The 23,846-nt window shown below is 38.3% G+C and overlaps 1 protein-coding gene across 1 annotated transcript; it reads left to right on the top strand.

The window, feature by feature from the left end:
- Positions 1-260: 260 nt before the first annotated feature.
- LOC124863804 (cytokine receptor common subunit beta-like) lies at positions 261-23,038 on the top strand. The gene is made up of 15 exons (XM_047358300.1): positions 261-361; positions 1,901-2,126; positions 4,836-4,962; positions 5,070-5,245; positions 5,342-5,496; positions 5,639-5,783; positions 6,702-6,834; positions 6,932-7,083; positions 16,494-16,624; positions 16,719-16,902; positions 17,060-17,156; positions 17,291-17,357; positions 20,371-20,450; positions 20,593-20,755; positions 22,278-23,038. Exons 2-15 carry the CDS (start codon positions 2,024-2,026, stop codon positions 22,665-22,667), a joined length of 2,103 nt encoding a protein of 700 aa, XP_047214256.1. The 5' UTR covers positions 261-361; positions 1,901-2,023; the 3' UTR covers positions 22,668-23,038.
- The last annotated feature ends 808 nt before the right edge of the window (positions 23,039-23,846 follow it).

The following is a 23,846-nucleotide window of genomic DNA, read 5'->3' as shown; positions in this document are numbered from 1 at the left end:
AACCCTGGTTGTGATTTTATAATCTATAATCAAGTTATTTATGTTCACGCAACAACAAACGAGTAACTACAAATGCAATTTTTCCAGAATAATACATCAGATGTTGATTTCTTTTAATGTACTCAGCAATTTGACCTTTTTGGTGTGTCTTCGCACAAAAACAAAACAACTGATTGTGTATTAAAGACAAGCTAACATTAAGAGCGAGCCTGGACAGAAAGGGGAAACTGAAGCCGTCACACAGGAAACTCCCACAGACTTCTCATCAGTGTTTGTTAGGAGCTGTCAGACAAGAAAGAAGCAGTGACGACTGACGGACAAAGGAAAGGTATTCTTCACCAATGAAAAGAAGATTAACTGGGTGAGTTTTAATCAGATTTTTCACTATCGCAAGAAGTCTGTGTATCAATGCACTCAGATCATATATGATAATAATAAACCAGACTATGATAATAACCATTATATGAATAAGTCAAACTAGACTAGACTTAATGTTTATCTTCATTAGGACTGATAAAAACAATATACTGTATATAAATATAAGACTGAAATGTTCATATTTAGATATGCCCATAATAATGGATCAAGCTCACACATGATGAAACATTCAGAAATATAACTCATAGTCACAGCATCTATGTGGTTTTCTGTGTGTAAACCATTGCAACTTTTATTTGTCTCTGCCTGAAGGTTTCACGTCAGCCCTGGTGTCAAACACCACAAACATCAACAGATTGACTTTCTGACTTTTTTGCTGGATTCCTGATATTCTCTTTGTGGGGTTTTCCCAACCTGCTACTGTAAAACAGCAACTAAAAATGTAAACGTCAAGCCCGAGAGACCCTTAAAAACCCCCTTATTTGCAAAAGAGGCACTGATATTGTGACCTTTCCTCTTTAAATATTAACCGAAACTTTATTTGTTGTTTCCCCAGTTTTGAAGTTGCACATTTCAAACTAATGTTTAAAGCATATTTCAGAATTCTAAAAAGTAATTTACATATCTAATCTTAAAATATTTTTGCAGGAATTTATGGGATTTTTACATCACGTTTCGCTAAATTAAAGGGATTACGTTTTTATTAGGAGGCTATATTAAAAAACCTTAAAGGTGAATGAGAGATTTATTTGTTTATTTTTGTTTTTAATTATTTAAAGCTGAAGAAGGATTCTGTTTATTTTTTTATTTATTTTGTAAGTAAATAAAATAATTTCTAAATGAAACTGTGCAGATATGAGATATATGTAAAAATAATTTTAAAAATGTTTTATTTTTTATTTTGTGGAAAATTATTTTTATTTATTTTTTTCAGCACTAGTGGCCTTTATTTTACTTTTTTGACAGTAGGCAGACATGAAAGTGGGGTAGAGAGAGGGGGAGACATTCAGCAAATGTCGCCAGGTCCGGGACCTGAACCCGGGACAGTCGCTTTGAGGACTGTAGCCACCCTATATGGTCGCACGCATAACCCCTACACCATCAGCGCTACGCCTGGAAAATTATTTTTAAAATACCTCTATGTCTTTAAAATGAGAAGGTCTTGTCTGTCTTGTGTGGGTGGCTGAAACGGCTCGAGGTTTTCTGTTGTCCTTTCTAATTTGATGGTTAAGCCATCCTTTCATGCATTAATGTCTGCAAAAGTAAACTTTAAATTCATGCCATGTATTTTTTTTTTTCATGCCAATGTGTGTGCTCCTCCTAGATTATGTTTTTTTTTCTATATCACATCTGAGAGCGAGAGATAAGAGGAAGGCGGATGTGTGGTGACATCCCACAAAAAGCATACACTCAAAGCGGAAGTCTGATGGTGAAGTGGTCATGACTCATTTCTACGTTATTTCTAGTAAATGAGCTGTTTCTCTCTCACTCTGTCTCTGTCAATCACATGTTGGCTACATAGAAAACAGCCTCACCTCTGAGGCATGAGTGTCTTGAAGATGTAAAGATAAGCAGCTGATCTGGATCTGAGAAAAAGAAAAAAAAAGAAACGGGACTCTGTGAACCCTTGCTGTCAGGGGAAGGAATGGCTCTCCTCTGGTTCTTGGTGTGGTTGGTACTCCCGAATCGGGCTCTCCTTTCTGGTCTCGATCATTGTGACATTCACGAGACCAACAGCTTACACAACAGTGAGTATTGACTTAAAAAAAAACCTTTAAAAACACCAATCAGAATCAGCACATATTTTATGTTTCTTTCATGCATAATTGTGACACTTGTGAGACCTTGGTTTACAGTAATTACAACTGATGCACAGTAACTGCAAGGGTTGTTTTTTTTAGAATTAATCATTCGACATTTCAGTTTATCTGTATCGTGGCAAATTATAACAAATAATATTGTATGGTTTTACAAGACAAATTGGGTTATTTAATAACCAGTTACTGTGCTGTTTTTTCTTTTGTTTTGTCATATCCTCAAACAAAATTGGAGGATATGAAAAAGATAACCTGATTAAATACCAAGTGATTATTGAATGGCCTGCAGCATCAAGAAATCAAATAAATAGAGTATACCTGAAGTAGTCTAAAAGATGTCAAACATTGAAAAAGATTGAAGAACAAATCAAAAATAAATCGCTATCAGTCAGGAAAGGGTTTAAAAGCCATTTCTAAGGCGTTGGGAATACATCAAAACACACTGAGAATAATTATCAAAAAAGACAAAAAAGAAAAAACAAGAAAATCTGCCCTGCCGAGGGGCAAATACATTGTCTCAGCCCTGTGTATCGAATCTAAATTGGTCTAAATTAAATTTAAAGTAATTAATTCCATTCCAATTTTATAGTGACATTCAGAACCAATGTGACTATAATTCCATCTACAAGGGTTGGACGATGAAACTGAAACACCTGGTTTTAGACCACAATAATTTATTAGTATGATGTAGGGCCTCCTTTTGTGGCCAATACAGCATCAATTCATCTTGGGAATGACATATACAAGTCCTGCACAGTGGTCAGAGGGATTTTAAGCCATTCTTCTTGCAGGATAGTGGCCAGGTCACTACGTGATACTGGTGGAGGAAAACGTTTCCTGACTCGCTCCTCCAAAACACCCCAAAGTGGCTCAATAATATTTAGATCTGGTGACTGTGCAGGCCATGGGAGATGTTCAACTTCACTTTCATGTTCATCAAACCAATCTTTCACCAGTCTTGCTGTGTGTATTGGTGCATTGTCATCCTGATACACGGCACCACCTTCAGGATACAATGTTTGAACCATTGGATGCACATGGTCCTCAAGAATGGTTCAGTAGTCCTTGGCAGTGACGCGCCCATCTAGCACAAGTATTGGGCCAAGGGAATGCCATGATATGGCAGCCCAAACCATCACTGATCCACCCCCATGCTTCACTCTGGGCATGCAACAGTCTGGGTGGTACACTTCTTTGGGGCTTCTCCTCACCGTAACTCTCCTGGATGTGGGGAAAATAGTAAAGGTGGACTCATCAGAGAACAATACATGTTTCACATTGTCCACAGCCCAAGATTTGCACTCCTTGCACCATTGAAACCTACGTTTGGCATTGGCATGAGTGACCAAAGGTTTGGCTATAGCAGCCCGGCCGTGTATATTGACCCTGTGGAGCTCCTGACGGACAGTTCTGGTGGAAACAGGAGAGTTAAGGTACACATTTAATTCTGCCGTGATTTGGGCAGCCGTGGTTTTATGTTTTCTGGATACAATCCGGGTTAGAACCCGAACATCCCTTTCAGACAGCTTCCTCTTGCGTCCACAGTTAATCCTGTTGGATGTGGTTCGTCCTTCTTGGTGGTATGCTGACATTACCATGGATACCGTGGCTCTTGATACATCACAAAGACTTGCTGTCTTGGTCACAGATGCGCCAGCAAGATGTGCACCAACAATTTGTCCTCTTTTGAACTCTGGTATGTCACCCATAATGTTGTGTGCATTTCAATATTTTGAGCAAAACTGTGCTCTTACCCTGCTAATTGAACCTTCACACTCTGCTCTTACTGGTGCAATGTGCAATCAATGAAGACTGGTTACCAGGCTGGTCCAATTTAGCCATGAAACCTCCCACACTAACATGACAGGTGTTTCAGTTTCATTGTCCAACCCCTTTATATCATTACATAAGCATCAATTAAGCCATGCAATACGGATAGCTTTCCTTGAAGAAAGAACAACTTTAATCTGGGATGTTACTTTCTATGAAAGTTAAAGTTGGGGATCAATCTGCTTTTTTGATCATGATTTAAATTAAACAACAAATTTAAATTAAAAAAAATACTCAACATAATTGACAAGGTTTTATGCCTGCATATGCTTCTGTATTAAATTTTCAAGCATGCCGAGAGGCACGTAGAAATGAACGTCTGGCCTTTAAGTGGAAATATCTTTTCTTTACAAGGAAGGTGAAATATGTTGTAAACCCTTATTGGTTTTAAAAGGCTTCACTCTTGAGTGAATTTAAAATGTCAACAGAGAGCTAAGCTTAAGAACTCAAGGTCAAGTTCATTGTGTAAAAAAACAGCGTTGTGAAGTTTAACTTAATTCCAAAACAATGTTAACCCCGAAGGAAGATGGTATAAATGTATACAGAGATTGTAGAAATCCGCTTTGGAACTGAGAAGCTGAAATCTTAACTATCCAGTGGGAGCTAAAGTGTTTCTCTAAACTGAGCTTGTCTAGAGAGGTAAGATACTGACGGCTGATAAAACCTCTACAGAAGCTTCTTTCAAAAAATTCTGACCTGTTCCTTTAATTCCCTCATATACCAATTGGAGAATTATGATAGGAAATGTTATGCTAAATTATTATTTACAGTTCTTTAGCATTGAATTTACAGGTATTTCTCTTTCTACAGTGTCCCCTTGGCTGCAGTCCTTACAATGCTATAATGACTACAGTTCCCATGTGGATTGCAAGTGGAAGCCACCAACAAACATGACAATACAGGTCTGGTTCAAGAAAGATATTGAAGATAACAGCAGGTAAATGGAGCTGAAGGGACAGGAGAAGGACAGGAGCAACATTTATAGAAGTTAACTTCTTTAGAGATGATTTTCAGTCTAACTGATTCATGTCTATTTCTACACAGTGAGCTGTGTGTGCCTTTTGAAGCTGAAAATGCAACCGAGGATGGAGTTGTCCACTGCAGATTTAAAACTTTTGTATTTGCTATTGGCACCCGCCATACTGTTTTCTTCATGAACAACCAGACAGCAAGCCTCTGCTCACCTTCCCAGCATACAGCTCAAGATCTTGTTCAGCACAGTGAGCACAGATAGCAGTAAAATGAACTGTAGTAGCTTATATAGCGTAAAACTGAATTTTACAGTGATGGCGTTGTTGTTTGATGGTGTTGCACAGTGAGAGCACGTCCGCCTGGGAATCTGTCTGTGTCAGAGCAAAATGATGGAAGCCAAATGCTGCAGTGGTCCAGCCCATATCCTCCATCTTCTTCCCTGAACAAAAACCTCACATTTCAGCTCAGCTTCAGGCACCAGGCTGAGGACACGTGGACTGTGAGTCCCAAATACTTTAAATCAACATTTGACTAAATTTCTGTACAGCTCATTAGAAACAATAAGTCTAAGACATAGTGAATCAGTGCCTTTTAGAGCTCACTGTTTCTGGTTTTGATGTTAATTGCGCCTCTCTACCCAGATCAAGACTGTCGCAACCACCAGAATGACAATTAAGAGGCAGTGGCTGCTTCCAGGCCATAGATACGAAGCCAAGGTGAGAACCAAGGCCAGTCTGGGCCGGTGGAGCGAATGGAGTCCTGTGGTGATTTGGAAAACTAGAGATGGTGAGTGAAATAAGGAGGCATGCAACAGGTTTATACCTCTTAAACTTTTTTTTCACTTTTCGTCACATTACAACCACAGACTTTAATGTACATTATTGGGATTTAATGTGAATGACCAACACAAAGTAGCATACAACTGTGAAGTGGTAGAAGGCATTTTTATTCATACCCCTTTACTCTGACACCTCTAAATAAAATCTAGGGCAACCAATGGCCTCTGGAATTTGCCTAACAAGCTGGACAAAAAGAGCATACAGCTTTATAAATCTGGAGGGGCTGGAAAGATCCATGACTCAGGTGGTTGAACCTCTTGTAAGGAAATCTGTTAGTTTTGCACTCTAGAAAAGTGGGAAGAAAGAGTTCTCAGATGAGCCCGAAAATTGATATTTTTGGTCAACATGCAATACTATATATGTTACAGAAACTACTACTGCACATCAACCTGAAAACATTCCTCCAGTGTAAAAACCTGGTGACGGCAGCATCATGCCATGGGAAGGCTTTTTTTTTCAGCTGGTAAGAGCTGCTAGAGATTTACCCCAAAATACTTGCAGCTGTAATTGCACCGTTAGTTCTAGTAATACCACATAGGGGCTAACCATGAATGCAAGCTACACTTTTGCTACAGATTTTGATTTATGAAAACTTTACAAAACCATGAACATGTTTCCTACCACTTCACAAACATTATCTGTTGATCTGTCACATAAAACCCCAGTAAGTAATAAAATGTGTGTTTGTAAAATGATAAGATGTAAAAGGTTCAGGAGGTATGAACAGTTTTGCCAGACACTGTAGATCAAATTGTTGCTTTCTTTAGGAACATCAATCTTCTGGGCCTTTTCAGTTTTATAGGAACTACGTCTGGTGATTTCCAGCAGTGATACTAACTTTCCTTTCCTGTCACTTTGGCATCAGAGTCTGGGCAGCTTCCCTCTTTGCACTGTGTTCTGGATGGAGAAAAGGAAGTGATGTGTAGCTGGGAAGTGAGCAGAGAGCTGGCCTATCTCATCGCCTACCAGCTGACCTGTCGACACACCCAGACTGCACAGTAAGTCAAACACAGCGCTTGTTGATGTTATGTGTTTGAAGCTGAAAATGCACCTGCCATCTTACTTCTGAAGTAACGGAAGTGTCGATGCTCTTAGGTATGAGAGATGTTGCTTGAACCCAGCAGTGAGATCTACCAGAGGGACTGAAATGAGATACAGCTGCCTTCTCACTAATGTGGACCCTGAAACTCTGCAGCTGAAGCTCCTGCTGACACACAATGCTAAGACTTTTGCTGCCCACAAATACAGTGAGTGCACAGAATATGGAGGCAATCATTTTAGGGGAGAAGGTGAAAAGGCGAGGCGGAAGTCTCTCTGTGCCTATCTGAGCATATCAGCTAAATTAAAAACACACAAGGGGCAGTTAAAACCACAGGAAGCAGTGCAAACAAACAGTGGTTAACCAGGTTCCTGTCATTGTTGTACAGCATCACCTAGTGTTTGCTTTGTGTTATTAAATCTAAATAAGTACCACCTCTGATCAGCTCTTTCACTTGGGATGTAGGCACTGATATGACTATCTTGTTAAATACTGGCTCCTTGTGGACGTATTTAGCCATTATATTCCTGTGATCAAGAAAATGTTTTGAATTTTTCTTAAAATGTACCTACATTAGGTCATGTTGGGTATTATTTAGTCAACTCAGAGGTAAGAACGATACAGTCAGAGTTACTTGCAGCAAGGGTAGCCCACTTTGCAGTGAAACTACAAAGTTTTTGACACCCTATCTCTTTATTTATATGCACAGTTCAACAGACAGTTCAGACAGGGTGTGTGTGAGAAAGAAAGGAGGCTGGTTCTCACGAAGATAACAATGATCTCACACACACAGGGAGGAAGGCATAGTGCAGGTGCCTTGCAACCCAAGGTTTTTACATGAGTGATAACAAGTTTTTGCACCCATCCAACAGTCCCTCCTTTTATCACAAGTAAAAACATTTAATATAAAAACGAGTAAGAAAAATACTTTGTATGAGCGAAAACCCACGGACGGTAAACAGATTATATTTTGTGGGAAATACTCATACGGCCCCGCCGCCCTCGGCGACCATTAAAAGTTAAATGTTGATTAATACTTGAAATCATAAAAATAAAAGAATAATACTTGAAATCATAAAAATAAAAGAATAATACTTGAAATCATAAAATAAAAGAATGATACTTGAAATCATAAAAATAAAAGAATAATACTTGAAATCATAAAAATAAAAGAATAATACTTGAAATCATAAAATAAAAGAATGATACTTGAAATCATAAAAATAAAAGAATAATACTTGAAATCATAAAAATAAAAGAATAATACTTGAAATCATAAAAATAAAAGAATAATACTTGAAATCATAAAAATAAAAGAATAATACTTGAAATCATAAAAATAAAAGAATAATACTTGAAATCATAAAAATAAAAGAATAATACTTGAAATCATAAAATAAAAGAATGATACTTGAAATCATAAAAATAAAAGAATAATACTTGAAATCATAAAAATAAAAGAATAATACTTGAAATCATAAAATAAAAGAATGATACTTGAAATCATAAAAATAAAAGAATAATACTTGAAATCATAAAAATAAAAGAATAATACTTGAAATCATAAAAATAAAAGAATAATACTTGAAATCATAAAAATAAAAGAATAATACTTGAAATCATAAAAATAAAAGAATAATACTTGAAATCATAAAAATAAAAGAATAATACTTGAAATCATAAAATAAAAGAATGATACTTGAAATCATAAAAATAAAAGAATTAAAAAATCTGCCCTGTTTATGTCATCATTGTACTTTTTCTCATTTCACTTAAGCAACAACTTCTTTCGATTTTCTGCTGTAAGGTCATTTTATGAAATACAATGTATGAGTACACTCAGGCTTTTGATGTGATTTATTTACAACATGTCATCATAATCGTCCCCTTCATTTTCGTGCATTTCTACCTGGTTCAGTGTTGCATATGCCACCGTGAACAATACCAGAAATTCTGTAGGAATGGATGTGCGTCATGTTCTTCTGTCAGTGGTCTGAGATGGGTCCCGTCTGATGTCCATCTCTTCTGGTTCGGTATCACCTCCTGTGGATCCTGCTTTAGATAGAGAAAGAGTCCTGCTACCAGAATTAAGCTCAGGCTTATCAGTCCTGTCCACATGTTACAGAGAGCCATTTTATAATTGGGCGCAGATCAGCTGTTTTCTTCACCGGTTTGAGACGCTGGGCCCTATGGGTCCTCCAACTCCTTTGAACCCGGACTTCCTTCTGCTTACCCCGTCGGTTGGTTTGGCTCCTGTAACGGCAAAACTGGCTTACAGTGGCTTTTATGGATCCAGGAAGGCCTCTCTGCTATTTTCAGAGCTGTGGGCGTTGTCAGGAGTATTTGAAACGGCCCTTTCCACCGAGGAGTGCTCCAATCCTTCCTGTGGAGTGTCTTAATCAGGACCAGGTCTCCAGGCCTCAGGTCATTCTGTGGGATAGGAGCAGAGATTATCGGCAGACCACTGGACATTTGTTCTTCTTTTGTCTGCAACATTTTATTCATCCACTCAGCTAATGAAGTTTCCTGTTGTGCTTTCTATATTTCATTCATGTCAGAGGGTAGAGAAAACGGTCTGCCGTGTACTATTTCTTTGAGAATACAAATTTACATCAGCAACTTGGTGTCACGTGATCTCAGACTCAGAATATAGTGGGTGGAGTTATACAATGATGTACAGTAGGTGGCAAATGGAGTAAGACCAGTTTGATTTGGAGTTATTCTCATCCATAATTTAACCAGGGATAGGCATTCGGGCCATGGCCTCCCTGTTTCTTCCATTGTTTTCCTTAATCTTTAACTGAAATCCTAATGCATTAGAACTTAGTTCTATTAATTTATTTACAAAATGATTTCCATTATCTGACCTTATAATCTATGGGATACCATATGTGGGGAAGAAATGTGTCACTAGGTTCATCTATTACAACTAGGCAATATTTCTTCCCCCGTGTTTGCAACAAATTATGCATGATCTGCAAAAATTCTTTGCATAGTCAGAAATATTTATAGTGTAGCATTAATGCTTTACCAGATGTGACATATTCCCCCCTTGACACGTGGGTCTTCCCAATGTGTCACTGTAGCCGCTGTGTTGTATAAATGTTTTGGGAGGATTGGTTTATCTTCTATCTGATAGATGTCATCTTTTTTCTGTGCTCCTCTCTTTAGCCAGGCCTTTATTTCTGTCTTGGGTGCTGACTGTTGGGCATCTTTCAGCACGTCTGTGTCTATAAATAGCAGATCTGACATTTTCTCTTTAATAGGTTGAAATGAGTTAGTTCTGTCCCTGATGATGTTTTAAAACCTCTATTTTGCCAAATCTGAGCATGGTGATGTACTGATCCGAAAACATATTGGCTGTCTGTGTATATAGTAAGTATTTGTCCCTCATGTAATTCACATGCTCTTACTACAGCATATAATTCTGCTGTTTGGGCTGAGCATGTATTGGGTAGAGATTTAGCTTCTATTATCCTATCGATGGTTGTTACTGCATAACCAACTCTATTCTTTCCATATTCATCTTTAGATGCTGAGCCATCTACAAACACAACACATGAATCTGGTATAAGGATTTGAGAAATGTCTTGTCTGGGTTTGGTGTCTTCTTCAACTTTTGCTTTATAAGAATGTGGTTTTCCATCTTCTGCAGTAGGTATTAGAGTACTTGGATTTAAAGAGCACATCTTTTTAGAGTTATGTTTGGCTGTGATAATAATAGCGATGTCAGTGTGATATGTCTTGCATGTAGCGTCAGGTGCTTCTCTTAATATTCCTGACTTCAACATATCTTGTATTATTGGCTTAATACCTTCTTCAGCTTCTGGCTTTAAGGGGTATTGACGGACTAATGGCCTTTTTTCAGATATTAGTTTAACCTTGTATGGTGGGAACCCCTTTATAAGTCCTACATCAGTTGATGATTGGGACCACAGTTCAGGTGGGACAGCAGCTAGGGCAGGATGCATGTTGCTCTCTTTGCTCTCAGCTAATCCCTGTATTTGTCCCTCTGCCTCATCTAAATGTGTCCTTGGATGGACTTTGACTGTCCACGCCAGAATGAGCTTCCAGATTCCTGTATTAGGATCCACTTTTGACAGTGTCAGTGCTGTTCCTGCAGAGGTTTAAAGCCTCTGTTTTTCCAAATTCTTCTTATTATTTTTTATCATATTTTATAAAGTAAGTCCTTATTACATTTAAAAATGAGATCAATATTTTTGGTAGTTGCTATTATTATAAATAATGTTTGGTTTAGTGCTTATTAAAAATAAAAAATAAAAACTCACTCACTGATTAACACAAAAAATGAAGGGCATATTATATCTTATAATCTTAGTTTGTCTTACCCAGTTTTATAGATACAACATACACTTTCAGTCAGCTTTGTATTTAGTTCAAGTAACTAAAGTTTGTTTCAATTAACTCAAGTTTTCTCTATTTCAGTCCAGTCCAGTAATTCTGTTAAGGTTCATTTCATCTTATGTTAAGTTTGAGTCTAATTCAATCATTTTGAACCTGACTGGAAAAAGTCTAAACATCTGTTAAAATCTTTTTGTTTTACCATAGAGAACTGACCTAATATTATTATGGTAATGTTGAAGACTCTAATTTTTACATAACATGAAAGACATTTATTTCACAAAAACAGAAAGTCAAATACAGACATTTGGCCACATGAAAGTTTAAATAACCTGTTTGTAAAAGAATTAGGAAAAATTGAAGACGGATCTATGAACTTTCTTATGGTTATCAGTATTTTCAATACAGGTAGAACCTTTGATATCTTTATATAATTTTTCGAAAAAGATTCTGGAAACCTTATTAAGATATAAATTTGGCAAAGATCATCAGAACATCAGACCTTTATTAGCGCTTTTAAGGTCCCTCAAAGATGCATTACAATGAAATCAGTCATTCCCATTCACACACATTCACACACTACTTACTTATTTCTCTGTCAGAGTCATTTTATTTGCAAAAATTTGAACATAATTTGACTTCTATTATTCTTAAAATGCACATTGTTTCCTCATAACCCCTTTTGTTTCCACTAGGTCTGTTTTGAACGCTTCAATTCTTTTTTTTTTATTCACCAAGAATCAATAAGGTGGTCTTAGTGGGTCCACCTTAAAGGTGTTATCTGTTGGGTGTCATGTTATCATTGTCAGGTCAGTGAGGTTCATAAGTCAGTCAGAACCTTGGTCATTTGTTCTGTGCTCATAATGTTTCATAGATCCAGCCTATGATTAGTCAGCAAAACTTTCACCTATAGGAGAAAAATTGATTGTTAATGAATGAGCTGCATTTCCTAGGAACACTGTCTTCCTCCTGGATGAGCATCACCTGTTGAAAAACTTTCATCATTGTTTGTTTCACATATTAAATCAGATCTTTATATTATACCAGTAGGTGAAGTTGTTAGTATCTCATGTAGACTGACATATACTGTTGCATTTGGAGAGGATCTCAGATTAAATAAACTTAGTTAGAGCTTCAATCCAGGTTCATTTTGTGTCTGCAGACTTTAGCCAATTTTTCTTTTCTTTTTTTTTTTTTTTTATACATAAAGCGCAAGATTCAAAACATTTTCAAAAGGCAGATTGTGGCAGAATGTAAACAAAACTGCTTATTGATTGACAAAATAACATTCAAGCACACAATCACCATATTAAAAGGCTCTACTTCTAGAGAATCACTAAACTTCTGGGGTCCGGTTTTGGCCCGCGGACCTTGAGTTTGACACATGCAGGGTAGAGTTACAATTTTATTTTCAGACCTTTCAGCAGAGACAGGCTTCTACTGTTTGCAGAAGTTTTATCTTTGTTTTCAGGCAGCTGCATCTCTTTGTCAAGGTGGTTTCACAGAGCTGAAATTTAACTTCTCTCAAAGAGGAAAAATCAAGAATGCACACAATCTGAGCCAAATATGGAATTATTTCCCTGTAAAATGAATCTTTTGCATTTTATCATGATATTGTTGGTAGTATAACACCATAGAATGATTTTTAAAGCACCTGTTTCTCACTAATGCTTGCCTACAAAATATTTTACTCTCAGATTACTTCTTTAACAACATTCTGTTCTCTCTTCTCTAGTCATTGTTCACTGGGTTGTCCAGTTGGACAGTTTCCATGTTGTCCACATTGTCACCTCCTCTTTTAACTTATTTTACCACGTCCTCTAAAACCATCTCTTAGTCTTTATAATTTGGGGCTACCTTGGTATTCTAACCTGGGATGGGTGGCAGTCCGCCCCCCTTTATTTGTTTTCAGTTAAGCTGAAAGTTTTTTCCTGTGCTTTTCTTAAGGCATCAGTATTATGGCTATGTCAGTTAAAAGCTGCTCTTATTGTTGTTTTTTTAATTAAACTTTTTGTTTTAATCTGTTTATCAACTGTGAGCACTCAGGGACTGAAAAGTCCCCTTTGAAATTATAATCTGGCAAGGTTTTTTATTGTCTCTTGAATCATTTGAATGCATAATCTCCAGTTTAAGATCCCCGTGTAGTTTTAGGATTTCAGTGATAATTAAGTTACCTGAAAATCCGTATTTTTATGCCATCGTGTACATATTTCTGTTAAATCAGAGATTTTTCTCTGTTCTTTCCCCATTGTTCTTTGTTATTTTTCTCTTTTTAGTTTTCATTATTTCTAATTTTAGATCCCCTTGTAATTTTAAGACATCCTTTGTATCTAATTTGCCCAAAAACCCATGTTTTTTATTTTTTATTCCATCTATGACAGATCATACCTGCTCCTTTTACATAGTTCTCCATAAACTTTACCTCCCCTTCTAAGTCAATTAGTTTACTTAGTTTCTTCCCCATTATGATTTATGTTAGTTTAATTATAGTATAAATGTCCCAGATAAAAGGTCACTGGCATGAGACTTTAAGGAGAGGACATTAACACGGCCTTCTACTGCGACTAATTCGCAGCGGTGTTAATTTTCTGGAATGAAATCCGACCTGAATGTCCAAAGTCACCAGTACGTAGTTTTAATCTGGGCAAAAGAAAACACAGGACTAGCAGAATCCTGCTATGATTCTATTAAAATGCTTAGTCCTCCAAACACACACAACACAGTCACACAGTTAGTTTCAGGTACCTTGTAATTTTTTTTAAGTTAACTTGGTGTTATTTTATGAGCTCAATTTACTCCGTTCTTTTTACTTTTATAGCGCTTATTCTATTCCCTCACAGGGGAATAACCCTTAGTCGTTTTATTTGGCCCCCTTCTTGGCGGGGCCCTACCTTAATTTGTCACTATTCCTTTCACGGTGGAATAAAACCATCCCAATGCAGCGTCCTTACCGGCGACGCACTACCAACGACTGTTAAGTACTTTTCTTCTTTTATTTATATAGCGCTTATTCTATTCCCTCACAGGGGAATAATCCTCAGTCGTTTTCTTTAATCCCCTTCACGGCGGGATTGTACCAAATTTGTCACTATTCCTTTCACGGTGGAATAAAACCATCCCAATGCAGCGTCCTTACCGGCGACGCACTACCAACGACTGTTAAGTACTTTTCCTATGAACTGTATTTTAAAACTGTCTCACCTCGGAGTTGACTTCTTGGTGACTCTCTGGACCCTGTGAGAGTCACCCCGCGCCGAGGAAGGCGATAACCCACTGGCCAGGTGTGAATTCACACACACCGGGACTTTCAGCCACTCCGGCTAAAGGAGGCTGTGCAGCGGTGCTTCGCTCGACGTCAGGCTTCCCCCACGGATCCCAGAGTCACTGTTAAAGCAAAGAGAAATAAGGTTATTGAATTAATCCGGCTACGAAGGACCAATAAATGTTAGGTATTATTTAGTCAACTCAGAGGTAAGAACGATACAGTCAGAGTTACTTGCAGCAAGGGTAGCCCACTTTGCAGTGAAACTACAAAGTTTTTGACACCCTATCTCTTTATTTATATACACAATTCAACAGACAGTTCAGACAGGGTGTTTGTGTGTGAGAAAGAAAGGAGGCTGGTTCACACAGAGATAACAATGATCTCACACACACAGGGAGGAAGGCATAGTGCAGGTGCCTTGCAACACAAGGTTTTTACATGAGTGATAGCAAGTTTTTGCACCCATCCAACAGGTCATATATTATGCACATAAAGAAAGTTAATAATGATGAGTGGGAAAAGGGTTTCAGTGAACAGACTAATTGAACTGATTTTTCAAAACATACAACTACAGAACTTGTTTATACCCCTTGAGCTATTTTCTAATTTGTCACGTCACAGTCCCAAGTTCTTACACATTCAGGTCCCTAGAGCCAGTGCATCATAGAAGAACCAGCAGTTATAGCTGTAAGCTTGGGGGCAGGGTCTTCACCAGCTTTACATGTCTAGAGACAGAATTTTGCCCATTCGTCTTTACAAAATGACTCAAGCTCAGTCAGATTTGATGGAGAGTGCAACTTTTCAACTGAATATGAATACAATTTGATTTGAACCATTCCATTGTGGTTCTGGTTGTATTTTTGGGGTTGTTGTCCTGCTGAAAGGTGAACCTTTACCTAAGTCTCAGGTTTTTAGCAGATTCTGACGGGTTTTCTTCCAGGACTGACCTGTACTTACCTTCATCCATCTTCCCATCAACACTGACCAACTACCCGGTCCTTGTTGAGGAAAGGCATCCCCACGATATACATGGTGTTTTCAAGGTGCAGTGTTAGTTTTCCTCCAAACTTAGCATTTTTCAGGTCAAAACTATCAGTTTGATACATCCCCTACATGTCGTGCAGTGTGGTTGAGGAGCAGGACCAAGGCACAGACTAGAGCGTTGGATGATCATGATAATTTATTGGATGATGATAAGAAAACTTACAATGAGCACAAGGAAACAGGATGAGGAAAACGGTGGAGTCACAGGCAAAACAGCAGGAAAATAGGCTTACAGGGAGAGTAATGTGATGGACACAAGAATAGACTAGAAAACAAATACACAATGGAAGAGCTAAAATAGCAGTGACTAGAGAACATATTGAACAGGCAAATAATAAAAACAGAGACATAACAAAAACCCCAAAACTCAAACACCTAAGGATCATGACACTTAATAGCGTGGGGCAGACTGTAAATGGGATGTCTTTCAGCAACAGCTTTTTACTTGCTTCACTTCCATAAAGACCAGAAGTGTAGTGTCTGACTAATAGTTGTCCTGTAAACTGCTTCTCTCACCGAGCTGTGGATCTCACCCAAAATTATCAAAAGGTCTCTTGGAAGTTGATCGGATTAATGCTGTCCTCGTTCAGGCTGTAGAATTAGATGGACTGCCATCTTACTAGGTTTGCAGTTGTACCGTCTCCATTTGGAGCTAATGGATTAACCTGTGCTTGGTGAAATTTTCAGCTTGGGATATTGTTTTATTATACAAAAATGTATACCCCAGTTTGCAGATTTCTAAAAGTGAAAAATGTTTTGAAAAGTATGCTTCTATTTCAAAATTAGAAATGACTTTATACTTTTGCACAACTCTGTATGCAGCATGAATGCAAGCATTATTCAATGTATGTTTTCAAAGTTGCAATAAAAAAAGTGAACAATTGTATGATAAATGTAGAAAAAAAACCATTATTTCTCAAGCTAAGAACAATTATTTCTTTAAACAGTCCGTTCCAAACCGCCGGAGCAGGTGAAAGTGAGAGAGACAAACGGTGACTGGGATGTGGAGTGGTCTGCACCATCTACAGCACCTTCAGAGCTCTTTTATCAGGTCTCATATTACAGGACAAAAGATCAGGTAAAATGATTTTAGGTAATTTAGCTTCTAATCACTTCACTAGCTCCTGAAAACACTCCCGAATGTTCATGGATTGTTTTTTTTCTGTCGTCAGGGGTCTTCTTTGCTGCTGAACAGTTCCAAGGGGTCCACATGCGTGACCATCCTGGGAACATCTCTTATCCCACTCCAGGACTACGAGGTGAAAGTGAGGTCACTGGTCGTCCCTGGAAGCGGTTCCACCTACGAAGGAATCCCCTCAGAATGGTCTGATCCTGCGAAGTGGACCTCAAATAAAGGTCTTTACAGTTTGAGCGTGCACAATGTTGATTCTTTCCTGCTGTTTTTGGTTTTTGTTTTCTCTGAAAGACCCAAAAAAAAACTTAAATTATGATGATGCTGTGAACAGGGACCTTTAAGGATCATCTCTTTAATCTGGTTTCTGTTCCCTGACAGCCACCTGGTCAGTCCTTAAACTGATATATCTCTTCAGTGCTTTGATTGCAGCCGCAGCCTTTCTGACTCTGTACCACACCATTCCAGCTTGCCAGAAGTAAGCCCTGCTTTTAGTGACTACAACATTTAAAATACACTGAAAACAGAAGTCAAAATTGCCATTTTATATTTTTTTAACATGCATGTTTTGTTTTAAATTAAAGTACATTTACTTTTCTTTTCATCATTTAGGAAAGTCGTGTTGTGGGTGGATTCAGTTCCCTCTCCAAGCAAAAGCAAGACCCTGTCTGAGATCAAGGTGAGACTGGATTATTTACTTCGAGTGACAAAAATGCTTTAAACATTTTAGAGATTTCTTCTAAATTAGCTTTTTTGTCACACTTTAATGTTTTGGATATGAATTTTAATATTGAAAAAAGAGAACCTGAGTACATGCCAAATGCAGTTTTCAAATGATGATTCCATTCATTAAGGGAAAAAAGCTATCCAAACCAACTTTAAACTGTGTGAAAAAGTAAGTGCGCCCTAAACCTAATAACTAGTTGCACGGCCCTCAAAAGCAACACGTGACATCAGGAGTTTGTAATAACTAGCAATAAGTCTTTAACATCACCACTGATGATTTTGACCCACTCTGCTTTGTAGAAATCTTTTAATTCAACCACCTCGGAGGGTTCAAGCATAAACGGCGAGTTTAAGGTCATCATCTCAATTGGCTTTAAGTCCAGAACTTGGCTAAGCCACTCCAAAACTCCTTATTTTGGTCTTTTTGAGTCAGGGGTGGCCTTGCTACTGTGTTTTGGGTCATTTTCCTGCTGCAGAACCAAAGTGTGACTGGGCTTAAGGTCCTGTAGTGATGGCGGGACCTTCTCCTGCAAGGTTTTATGGTAGAGAACAGAATTCTGTTGGGATTATGATTATTGATTGAATAATCTTGATCAATAATTATAATTACAAATCATAATCTGACAAAATCAATTTCTTAACCATAAATCCTCATTTACAAATCGAGACCAGAGAGGTTTCTGGTGTTGTAATTGTGGCTCAACGCCTCTGACAATTACAACCGTTAAATACTCCGTAATAGTTAATAACTATTGCCGGAGATGTCACTGTTTAATCGACCGTTTCTGCCGAAACGTGTGGAACTTGAACCTTATTTTGACTGACACATCACTTTTTGCACACAATGAAACACCAAACGCTCTCTCTTTATCTATGTGAATATTTATTAATTTTCACCTACTCAACATGCAAAATTCTACATTCACAGAGGTAACACATCTAAATAAGCAAAATCAACAAACGGTAGTGGGAATGTATTGAGTCAACCAGCAGTTTATGGCACAACAGAGGAAAGGAGAGGATATGAAGAGGGGGGGTGTGGTGATGATTGGTGGGGGGTTGGAGCGCAGCTTAGAGTGTCTTTTATGATCTTCTGATCATAAAACTTCCCCCCTTTACTCCTGAAACAAAGGATTGATAACTTTTGGCGGCACATTAGCACAGTGAGATTGAAGACAAAGGTAAAATGGAGAATTTTACCATGAGGTCGTTTTAACAGTCCAGTTTTGCAACGCACTCGCGTTCAGATAGTAAACACAGACAGCTCTGGGGAACACGGTGGATCCCGATATTACATAACACATCAAAGTTTCAACAAGCAAGGTTACATGCACATATTATTCAGAACACATGAGATCCTAACCAGCGATTCTGATCGCTTCTACAACCTCTGACCCTGCCCAGGCCTTCTAATAAAGAAATAAAAGATAAAATAAAAAGGGTTGGTTTTACTTGGTGTCGTCTTCTTCCAGGCGAGAAAAAGTGGGGTTGAGTTAATTGTGCGTCCACAATTAACTTCAGGGGAGCGGTCAGTCTTTGTCCTTTGGTCTTCTTGACAAAAAGGAAAAATATGATCTGACCATCAAAGTCGACTTGAAAATGAAACACGGTAGCGGTTCGTCTCTCCGAAGCTCCATGTTCTCAGTTACGTGTTAACTCACGTCTTCGATCGGCAAAGTGAAATCTCTGGCCTTCTTAGTCCACAGACTTCAGTTATGAATAGTTCGTTGTCCAACGAGAGAGAATGAATGAAACTCTTCACAGAGTTCTTCTCTTAAAGTGGTGCGCTTCAATCACCAGACCGGTTTCTAGCAGAAGGCGAGTTTTCAAACATGAGCTCCTCCTATATAGCACCCTGTGACGTCAGACTGGGGACGCCCAGTCATATCAGTCGCAATGCTTGATGGGATATGTAGGAGCGGGCTGTCCTGGGTACAAAATGGCCGATGCCATTGGAGGGGCACAGTGACGTCCAACAACGGGCAGATAATCCAATACTCAGCAAACAAGTGGTCCAACAATTCATTATGGCAAGTGATCCAGGTCCTGAGGAAGCAAAGCAGTACCAAAGCCTCACACTACCACCACGGTGTTTGACTGTCAGTGTGCTGGTGTGTTTCTGAAATGCTTTCAGTTTCAGGTCAGATGTAACATGAACCACACCTTCCTTAAATAATATTTCCCTAAATTCTTGAAGATCATCAAGATGATTTTGGTAAATGTGAGACAGGGTTTGGTTTTCCTTTTGGTCAGCGGTGATTTTGGACAAGGAACTGTGGAAGCCACTTTGTCCAATCTCTCTTTTTGAATGTTGAACTATAAACTCTGACCTTAACCGAGGCACGTAAAATCTGCGATGCATTAGATGTCATGCTGGGTATGTTTTTATAATTGGTGCTGTGCTCTTGGAGTAATTTTGGTTGACTGGCCTCTCCTGTAAAGGTTCACCACTGCTTCATGTCATCTCCAGTTGTGGATAATGGTTCTCACTTTGGTAACGAATGTCTTTGTAATCCTTTCCAGAATAACAGATGTCTAACACTGTTTTTCTACAGTTTTTGAATTATGTTTTGATGATGTGTTGCTTTGTGAAATCTTTCAGCTGTCAATGAGGTTCTATTTAAATTATTTATTTAATTTGCAGGCCAGGTAATATTAGGCCTAGGTTTGATTTGGGGACTTGAGCTCATCTTTTTTTTAATTTTATTAGTTTTATTACAGTTAATTCATCATTTAACATAGGAGGAAATAACTTTTTCACACAGGACCAGAAATCATAATTTGAAAACTGCTTTATGTATTTATTGGAGTTATCTTTATGCAATGTCCAAATTAGTTTGATCTGAAACATTTAAATGTAACAAAAAGCAAAACAAAAGAAATACGTAAGAGGGTAAACAGTTTTTCACACCACTATGTATTGGATTAAGTTTTGCTTAATTTCCGCATGTTTTCTTTTGATTCAGTCTTCCCCTTCACCATTCTTCATGCAAAGTGAGAAGACCTCTATTTGTAACGTGCAGCAGTTCGACAGCATATCAACCTGGTACTAAATTTCACATTTCACTCACATAACTCCACAGCAGTCAGATAATGCGACAATTCTTCAGGAAAAACTCTTCTGTTGAAGCGGATGTTGGCAGTCTGACGAAATACATGATTAAATGATGCACTGTCTCCCCCTGCAGGTCCTCAGACACTTTGCTGTGGCCGACCAAGGGCACTGAGAAAAGTTGTGCTGATCAGAACTGGAAATGCAGGAACTGCGATAAACTCCCCTCTACAACTGATAGCGTTAATGGTTTAGACACGTCAGCTATAAGCTTCAGTGGGCCTTACATCTTCTGTCAGGTCAGCTACCTTGAACAAGAACAATGGAGTAGAACAATAAATGAATATTTGACATTTCTTTAAAGAATCAGATGAAAAATAAACTGACATTTAATCCTAAAGATGTTATATACACTAACCAGCTACTTTATTGGGCAGTCTTTGCTAGTATCAGATTAAATCCCATTTTGGCTTCAGAACTGCCAGATTTCTTCTTAGCATAGATTCAACAATGTTTCTGGCACATTTCTCAGATATATTGGTCCAAACTGGCATGGCGGCATCATTCAGTTGCGGCAGATTTTTTGGCTGTTGATCCAGGACGTAATATTTCCATTCCATCCCATCCCAAAGGTTCTTTGTTGAACTGAAATCTGGTGACTGCGGTGTCCCTTAGAGTGCAGTGAGGTCATTGTCATGTTTAGGAAACCAGGTTGCGATGATTTGACCTTTGTGACATGGTGCATTATCCTTATGAAGGTAGCTTTGAAAAGATGGGTACATTGAGGACATCGAGGTCAGAAACAGTACTCACATAGGCTCAGGTATTTAAAAGTTGGTACTCAGGAGACTGAAGTGTGGCAAGAACAAAGAAACTCTTAGCAGGAACATCCTAGACTTGTTAGTAATAAAAGTGTAAAATTCTAGGACTTTTATCACTAACTAGATATTGAAATGCAAGCTTTTCACAGCCTTGCATATTACTAATACCTGTCACCCTTTTTCATCACCAACTGTCTGATTAATATGGCTAATGATTATAGGACCACTTGGGGGAACCCGGAGTATAAAAATGCCCCTCCCAGTTGGTCTGTTACCCTTGCTTATGAAAAAAGACATAATATAAGACGGTGATTTTACAGAAAAGTAACATACCCTGTCATAAAGCAGCAGGACACTGAATTCCACCCCATTGATCGCATCAAAAGCCTCACATGCATTAACAAATGCTTTCTAATTTCTAGCTTTCTAGCTTTTCTACAGTGTTAAAGCTAGCTTGTATGTATGAGTACAAGACTGAGTTTGAACTTTAGTTCTGTTATTTTGGTGTCTGTTGTGTCAACAGTCCTATTGCCACAAGCTCTTTTGTTAGCATTTTTTCTTCTGACTTTAGTTTCAGAGTAAAGTTTTAGTTTTTTTTTAATGCTAAATCTTTCAGCTAGCACATAAAGGGGCTGCAGTCCAAGCAGGTTAACATTAAATAACAGACTGAAAATAACACTGAAAATGTTTAAATTCGTTTTCTGCTCATGAAAAATACATCATTCTTTCCTGATGTGTTAGGTTTTAAGAGATGCTTTTATCTTCAGATGATTTTGAATCCTTATTTTTTATCCTCAGCATAAAACTTAGCAGGAAACTTATACCTTAACAGAATGTAGCTTTTTACACCCACTGCTAACAATGAAAGCACATAATGATTTATGGCTGACCTTCAAAAATATACTTAATGAAGGAGTAGGACACTTCACAAAAGCAAATACTGTGTGTTGGTTTCTTTGTTTGATTTTGCACCTGTTTAATGCATGTCCATCTGTCACAGGAATCAGGAGCCATGTCAGCGAAGGTCCAGCAAAAAGAGCTCAATAAAACATCATCAGATGGAGCCACACCTCTTTTTGTGGCACCATGCCCCCTTAATGATAAAGATTACGTGTGCCTTCCCAGCCACACTCTCTCAAGGTCCACAGAGGATCTCACATCCCACAGCAACTCAGGCCCAAAATGGTACGACAGTCCTGAGCAGGACCAGCACCACCCGCACACCACACTGCGGCCCATTCAGTCTGAGAGTCGATCCAGCTTTGGAGAGCCCACTATGAAAAATCAACCTTCTGAGTACACATCAGGACCTCTCCCCTCGTGGCCACAAGAGGGCAGTAGATCTGGATACTGCCAGCTCCCATCTGCCTTAATGGCAGCATCAAAATGAACAGCAGCATGCAAGAGCTAATTTCATGAGGACACAGCAGGATTTATAAACAGATACAATTAAGCAGTTATGGACGTTTTGATAAGCTTTCTACTTTATTTCAGGATGCTTAAGCTTTTATAAGAAAAACACAATTTAATCTTGTTGCACAAAGTGTTTTAAGTTGCCTATAGTGATTGTATTTCAGTAATATGTAACTATCTGTAATCTGTGAACAAACTGCCACCCAGAAAACGGGCTAATACAGAGTCAGAAGGCGAAGTATCACAAGTTCAGAAAAACTAATGCTGCAATGCTGTTTTCAGCATTTTTTTCATGTCTAGAGCATTTCAATTTCAATAAAAGTTAAATACACAAGCTAATAAGACAAACTGGCTAAATTACTGGTCATCATTTGGATCATATACATGTAAACAGAAAGATATCGGACTTCATTTCTATATCAGAAGTGGAACCATTGCTTTCCTATTGTCATCTTTTATGCTGCTAACCATGTTAATGGCTGGAGTTGTTCGATGATCTCTCTGGAGGCGTCAAAAAATGAAAGCCATAAAGCTCAGAATATTTTAGGGTCTGGCATAGAAGTTTCAAATGGTAAACGTTTAATGTAAATTACTCTAAGAGAAGTCTCTGATCACAGGCTGTGATAGTTATTCATGTCCTGTTACTTTCAGCCAGAGGGTTAGCCTGTCCTGAAGTTCAACTGGAGGAAATTCTTGACTAAAATCATTAAGTCAAATAGTGCAATTTGATTTTATTTGTACTAACCCTGCCCCTTTAGTAGCAACCTACGAACTGTATTCCATTTCTTAATCTTGAAACAATTTGCAAATGAAACATTTGCAGTAAACCACTGTACTGATCGGATACCACGTATGCCGGAAATTTTAAGAACCACAGTGTAACAACGGCACATTAATTTTGGTAGCATTTAGATACGAAACACCTGCGTAGCCAATTTCCAGTGGTTAGACAGCGGGGTGGTCCTTGGCGGACCATGGACAGGTTGCCAGTCCATTACAGGCACCTACAGAGACACACACAGGACAAATAACCATGCATGCACACAACTGTGAAAATGTAGAGTGAACATTCAGATTTTAGGATCGACCCAAATGCTAGGATTCTGAAGTTGAATGAAATCGTTGCCGTTTTCTACACTTTTTCACAAATAATCCA

The sequence above is a fragment of the Girardinichthys multiradiatus genome, chromosome Y, assembly GCF_021462225.1.
Source record: "Girardinichthys multiradiatus isolate DD_20200921_A chromosome Y, DD_fGirMul_XY1, whole genome shotgun sequence".
Lineage (NCBI taxonomy): Eukaryota > Metazoa > Chordata > Actinopteri > Cyprinodontiformes > Goodeidae > Girardinichthys > Girardinichthys multiradiatus.
Note: the sequence above shows the minus strand (reverse complement) of the source record. Positions and strands in the feature narration are given on the sequence as shown.

Bases quoted from the DNA above. Each gene is read 5' to 3' on its own strand.
- LOC124863804 (XM_047358300.1), top strand. From the start codon at position 2,024: ATGGCTCTCCTCTGGTTCTTGGTGTGGTTGGTACTCCCGAATCGGGCT. The intron at 6,835-6,931 runs GTAAGTCAAACA...CGATGCTCTTAG, and splicing joins CGACACACCCAGACTGCACA to GTATGAGAGATGTTGCTTGA. The intron at 16,903-17,059 runs GTCTTTACAGTT...GTTCCCTGACAG, and splicing joins GAAGTGGACCTCAAATAAAG to CCACCTGGTCAGTCCTTAAA.